The sequence below is a fragment of the Gracilinanus agilis genome, chromosome 6, assembly GCF_016433145.1.
Source record: "Gracilinanus agilis isolate LMUSP501 chromosome 6, AgileGrace, whole genome shotgun sequence".
NCBI lineage: Eukaryota > Metazoa > Chordata > Mammalia > Didelphimorphia > Didelphidae > Gracilinanus > Gracilinanus agilis.
This window is the reverse complement of record NC_058135.1, coordinates 276,325,118-276,332,096: the sequence shown is the minus strand read 5'-3', so window position 1 is coordinate 276,332,096 and position 6,979 is coordinate 276,325,118. Positions and strand designations below refer to the sequence as shown.

The 6,979-nt window shown below is 36.6% G+C and overlaps 1 protein-coding gene across 1 annotated transcript; it reads right to left on the bottom strand.

Annotated features, from left to right (window-relative positions):
• Nucleotides 1–5,634: 5,634 nt before the first annotated feature.
• On the bottom strand, nt 5,635–6,594 carry LOC123251136 (olfactory receptor 8K3-like). The gene has a single exon (XM_044680320.1). The coding sequence runs from the start codon at nt 6,592–6,594 to the stop codon at nt 5,635–5,637; it is 960 nt and encodes a 319-aa protein (XP_044536255.1).
• Between the last annotated feature and the right edge of the window lie 385 nt (nt 6,595–6,979).

Genomic DNA, 6,979 nt, shown 5'->3' with positions numbered 1-6,979 from the left:
TTGGACCTTGCTTATCATCATTATGCTGCCTTTTCTTTCTCAGCCAGAAGTCTGAGTGAGGCAGAAAGACTCTCCGTGTATAGAGCTAAGGAGAAGTTTTTTTTGCCTGCAACTACTTTGCCAGTCTCCTGGTTTCCACTGTCTGTTAGGTTTCTGCTATTTGTGACCCCTCTCAGCCTTACTCCTGTACCCAAGGTCTGAGCTCCCCAGTCTCCTGGGGTCTCTAGTCTTGCTGTTCTCACGATCAAGCCCCCAGTGGTCCTAATCAGCTGCCCAGAGCCTGGAAATTGACCCACACTTGTTTCTCGACCTGAGGTTCTCCCTTGAGTCTCAGTGTGCTGAGTTGATTCCATTGTCTGCTGCTTCTCTCAGCTCCACCCCCACCCCCAAGGTTTGTGCTCTCTTGCCTCCTGGGATCTCAAGTCTTGCTGCTCTCAGGGGCAAGCTCCTGGTGTTCCCAGTTAGCTTCCAAAATGCTAGATTTTGCCCCCCCCACACACACACTCTCTCTAACTCTGGTATGCAACCTCTGACTGGTACTGTGGGTGGGGTGGGAGAGGGTTGATCAGCTTGCATTTTGATGGGAGCTATTCCTCCCCCCCTTATAGCATGGAAATGCCCAAATCCCACATACCTTCAATAGTGCACCCTATTTTTGGGTCCCTTCTTTCATCTGGATTTGTTTTTTTTTGTCTTTTGGAGGTATGCTGGTGGTCAGTTGTGAGGACAGTTAAATGCCCTGTTCTACTCTGCAGCCATCTTAACCTAGAAGTCAACTTGTAGCCTTCTAAGTCCACAAAATTGGCTCAAGTTCCTGTCCACTGATTTCTCCTAGAGAGAGGGTCAGTCACACCTGTATCGGCACAGCAATTAAAAATAGTGAAGACTAAAGGTAGTTTAAGAAGTTCTTTAATAATCTCTCTGTTTTTAATGTCTTGCCAGCAAAAGTCTGGAAACCCTTCTGCATCCAGAACATTCCAACAATGTGACAAACCCGAGAAGCATACCTTGAGTCTGTGAAAATTGGTGCTTTCTTTCCTTTAGCTAGATTGTATGCTTTTTTTCAATGTTATCAGTTCAGCCCCCTGGACACTAAAAATTGAAGGTAACGAACTCACCCAGATAGTGTCATGGTGTGAAACCATAGCAACATCAATGTGTTGTGTGCCTTCTCTCATACAAGAAGAGCCTTCAATGTAGAAAACTAAACAAGAATAAGAAAGATCATTATGGAACTTTTCACCCATGTACACTATAGATGTAAAATCATGTAATGATTTCCTTGTGAATGGCTAATTAGAAACTGATGTTGCAGAATTAAGAATTGAAAAATATTTAAATATGGTGTTATTTCCTTAAAAAATTACCTCATATCTAGCAAGTCTTTGATGTGCCGATGCCTGTGATCTATGCTGGAGTAGAAATGCCTTGACCCCATGGGGGCAGTGGACAGTTAAAGAATCCAAAAGTATGTCCTATGCCTTCTCTTCTAAAGGAATTCTGGCTGCCATAGGCACTGTGGTACTCCAACATCCACCCTATCTAACTGTACATAATAGTAGGTTCCTGGGGGTTGCATGTGTCCCAAGGCCTCCAGAAGCCACTCTCCTCTGTTCATGGACATACATTGTAAATAACATTGAAATCTGAAATTTCTAGAGCAGAAGAAGACAGAATGGCATGTTTCAGTTCTGTGAGAAATGACACATGTTAGGAATCTAATTGAAGAGGTTCAGAGGCTGAAATTTTAGTCAGATCTACAAGAGACTTAGTATTCTCCCTATAGTTAAGAATCCATTGTCTACAGAATCCAGTGGCTCCAGTGGATCCCAGAATTGTTCTAACTTGGCTCTTTGAGGAGGAAACAGACAATTGCTGAACAACTTGAATTTGTTAGAAATGGAGTAGGTTCCAGAAGCTGAAATAAAACCTAAATATTTTACCTGTAGATAGTACCACTGTACCTTTGATTAGAGCCTTATGGCACTTCTGGTGGATCTCTAAGAGAATAAATTTTATCTTTTTGACATGCCCTGCATTTGGTACTACTAAAAGCAGATCATCTACCTATTGACCTAAAATAGCACCTTTAAAATTACAGCTAAGTCCCACTGTAGAGTTGGAGAGAATAAAGTTGAGCTCTGTATATGCCCCTAAGGCAGGTTAGTCCATATCCACTTTGAACACCTTTCTAGATGAAAGAAAAAATTTTTTTTAGAATTTATATGGATAGGGATAGAAAACAAAGCAGAGAAGAGAGCTACCACTATAAAATATATAGCCTCACTAGGGATTAAGGAGATAATAATTGCAGGGTTTGGCACCACTTGATGCCTAGGTATTAAATGTGAATTAATTGTACATAAATTCTGCACAAAACAATAAACATACTTCCTCTTTGGGCCTGGCTTCTTTACTGTAAGAATAGGTGAATTATTTGAAGATTGATAAGGAGTTATTATTCCCTTTTTGTATCAGTTAGGGGGGATAGAGTTCAGGAATAGGGATATGAAATGGAGAGTGAAAATCTTCTCCATTGTAGAGGCAATTGTAGAGACAAGGAGCCATCAGGAGAACAAGGTATTGTGGCTCTTAATCTACATAAGAGATCTCCCCTTAAGGTATTCATAGAGGATTCAGGCATTAGGAAGAATAAGTGTTCTACTGTCAAAGGATCCAAGGACACAAGGTAAGGAGAACTCTTACAGATATTCTGAGGCTTTCCTGACTCTCCAAGCATTTTTAAAGACCAGATGAAGGTACACTCATAATCACGTTTGTTCCCTAAGACATACCTGGAGGTCCCAGTGTCCAATAAAATATCATGGTAAATGATTCCAATATTAAGAATTACATGTTTTTGTTTGTTTGTTTGTTTTTTATAGGGGGAAGAAAACAGACTGGAATAAGTGGAATTAAAACATCATTGTCCTGTAAAGAAAAGTCATTAAACTCAGATCTTAAAGTCCTTTCTTCTTTCTCATACCATGATAAATCATGATTCCTGTGGCATCCTTTGCAATGACTGCATTTCCCCTGAGGAGCTCTATGGTCATTAATATGAGAAATACCAGCTCTGAGGGAGGCTCAATTATTATTCTACCTTCTGTTTCTAAACTACTGATTCTTTCTCTTTCACTCCATTGCTATATGACCTGTCCTTTCATAGAACAACAATAATGTTTTGATCCTCTAAGTTTGGAGCTTTATTAGTTCTTCGAGTTAGAATCCTAGTGATTTCTTGTAAGGCTGCTATATACTCTAAAGCAGTAGATGTCAAAATAGGAGCCTGGATATATGTTTCCATAGCCCTGTCTTGTGTAATTTTTTTCTAATGTCTCTTTTTCAACTTTTTCCTTTTCCTTTTTTTATATGCTTCAAAAATGTGTAAATATATACAGCTACACATTTCAACTTATGAATGTTTTACATTCATTAGAGACAAGTCTAGGCAAAGCTAGTAAAACAATATCTTATTTTTAGGGAGGACTGAGACAGGAAATGATTACATATGACATGAGCACTAGTAGTTTTAGTGAGATCTAAATTTCCATTGTTTAGTCACTCTTTATACTCAATTTATTTGAAGTCTATGTTTTAAGTTCCCCCAAATAGATTGACTTACCTGCTGATATACATTTCAAACTATCCTTCTCTCCACACTACCTTACTTTCTGATTAGGCAAGTATTCTTATATCCTTGTCTGAATTCTATATAATGTAACCTCTCAAAAAGTAGAAGAGGGAATGACCTCATCTCTTCAGTTCTCTCTCTCTCTAAAATAATTTTACATCTTAAGGTTTGTTGAGGAACAACTAGAGGGAGAACAAATGTGCTAAAACTGGAAAGGGAGCCTGGAACAAGTCAGGGAAGTATTTTAAATGGGGGTTCCATAATTTAGTATTTTTTTAAAGAAACTCTCACTCTATCCTATAATTTTATGGGAAGTTACCTTTGGCTAAAAGCTTTAAATCATAGTAAGAAAAATACCTTCATTTTGATGTAAAGGTGAGCATAAATGAAATAAATAAGGTAGCAATAGGCAGACAGGAAGGAGAAAAAATGAATTAATGAATTCAAACTATTCTAAGATATGTCAAAATCCTCATGACTATAAGGTAATATAGGAAAGGAGAGCTTATGTTTATATTGTTTTTATTTTTCTGTTTAGTGAAGTGAATCTATAAATAGGAATAAAATAAGCTATTTTCCACCGTGAATGTCATTAATGTAGCCTATGTATATGTTACTAGGGATTAAAACTGTTGATGAGAGAGATGTTAAATAGAGTTTGTTGAAAGAAACAAAAGCAGGATAGGAAGTAATACATTTCATGATAGAAGTCATTATTTTCAAATACTGCAAATCATGACCTAGAATTGTTAGTGGAAATAATAATTTTTCTAAGACCCAAGGAAAATAATGTGTTGGAAATAGGGGCTATAATGTGTACTGGTGGATTTGAGGAACAAGATGCTTAAAAATAACAATGACATAAGCAGCATAATACCTAGCAGATTTTTTCTTAGCATTTTATGTTTATTCATCAATCCATATTATGAGTTACCTTACTTTTTGTTTCAGTCCATTATCATTTCAATGACTTCTTATCTTATCTTTTCCTTATCAACATTCAGAGGGTAAGAAGGGATTTCTAAAAGAGTTAAATACCAACAAATATGTGGTATGGGAAGCTCACCAGTTCCAGTTTTAGAGTGGAATACACCTTTCTACTGAAGAAACGGAGGTAAAAGTGAATGAAATACAATTTAGATTTACAAAATAATGACTTTTAAATCCTTTGTTCAATAAAACATAACTTGGTAGATTCTGCATCTTTATCTCAAGTTCTATCAAGTAAAAATAAAGATAAACTCTTTAAAGAATAAGAATCCCATCACTGATATAACTAATATTCCTAATAACTTTTCTTCAAGTTTTTCAATGAGGTAAAATATTTGCCTTTTTAGGCATGATTTTATAACTTGGACATAAATCCAATAGAAATGTTTCCCTTATCATAATCTAAATTTGTGAAAGTATTTTATGAAGATTGGTTGTAGATACTTCAGGTTCTTAGTCAAGAGAAGATAAATATGGATTTGTGAATGAGAGACAAAAGTAGTTTTCATTTATATACAGGACTATACCATTGAAGAGGAAATTTATTTGTTCTGATGAACAACAGAAGACAGAAATTAGAGTAATTGGAGCAACTTGAAAAAGGATTGTTTAGGTTGTATAAATGGAACAGATAAATAACAATGATAAACTACAACTCCCTAACAATTAGAGCTATTCCAAAGTAAAATTGACATCCTCAGGAACTTCTGGTCTTTGTAGAGAACCTTAGTCAAAAATTTAAGGTTATTATTTATCATGTGATTCACAGAGATTTTAATCATAAATAGATTTGTGTATGGATTCTCAATAGTACTCTCCAATGTAGAAAGACTTTGCCTTAACATCAATGTCACAGATATTAATAAACAAATTTCTGACAAAGGAAAAAATTGGGGAGAAGAAGGTTTGCTCTTTGAAAAGCAGAGATATGGGCCATAGTTGCACGAAAATACAAGAGGGAGACTTGTTTGCTTCTAATAACCCATTAGATTCTTGATCTACATGGTATGTTAAAGAAAAAATTTGAATCGATTTTCTAGAGCTTTTTTCAAGGCCCCTTTTACCTCCTTATTTCTCAAGCTATAGATCAAAGGATTGAGCATGGGAATGACAAGGGTATAAAAGACAGAAGCCATCTTATCTGTGTCAAAGGAGTGACTAGACTTGGGCTGCAAGTACATGAAAGTTAGTGTTGCATAGAATACAACCACCACTGTGAGATGGGAGCCACATGTGGAGAAAGCTTTGCGTCTGCCTTCAGCAGAGTTCATCCTGAGAATAGCCACAAGAATAAGAGCATATGAAAGAAGAACAACTAGCAGTGAGGAAACTAAATTAAAAGCAGAAAGGCTCAGAATTATTAATTCCACATCCTTTGCATCACTCCATAAAATACTTAATAGGGGGAGACTATCACAATAGAAATGACTAATTACATTAGATTTCCAAGAAGATGAATTAAAAATCTTAATTGTGGTCACCAGTGCTACAGAGGCACTGTAAAGATATGGGATGGCCACCAAAAGAGAGCACAATCTGTCTGACATGATGACCATGTAGAGCAGAGGGTTACAGATGGCTACATAGCGGTCATAGGCCATCACTGAGAGCATAAAAAGTTCACTTATAATTAATGTTATAAAGACAACTAGCTGGGTTGCACATCCAGCATAAGAAATTATATTTTTCTCCACTACAAAATTAACCAACATTTTGGGACCAATGGCAGTGGAGTACCCAAGATCAATAAATGCCAGATTCCTGAGGAAAAAGTACATAGGAGTTTTCAAGCGAGAATCAATCTTGGTCAAGATAATCAAGCCCAGATTCCCAATAGCTGTGACTGTGTAGATGATGAGGAATACAATAAAGAGAGGAATCTGCAGTTCAGGAAGATCTGTGATGCCCCTGAGAATGAATTCAGTTACTTGAGTCCATTTAGTTTCATTCCACTTATCCATTTCTTCCATCCAGAGAAATCAGTCTGAGAAGGAAAGGAGAGGAGCATTTTGAATCTAGGGGTTTCAGTCATAGGAATTTCTGTATGTATGTTATCTATGAATACTTTCTGCCTTTCTATATGAAATCTAGGAATTCAGCAAAGATCTCCTTACTTCCCAGAAGGTCTTTTTATTTTCTGCATTGGAGACAGATTTCGTTGTTATCTCCAGGCAAAATTCAGATATATTAAATAACTATTTTCCATCTCTTCCTCTCTTCATTGAGAGACATCAAACTATAGCTAATGTGTTTTGCAGCAAACTTCATATGTCATGGAAGCAAACATATCCTGTTGTCACCATTTAAGGAATTTGGCAAAATTCGGCCATTCTCACAGAGGTTCAATATAATTTA

Excerpts from the sequence above, each read along its gene's own strand:
- LOC123251136 (XM_044680320.1), bottom strand. The coding sequence starts at position 6,594 with ATGGAAGAAATGGATAAGTGGAATGAAACTAAATGGACTCAAGTAACT.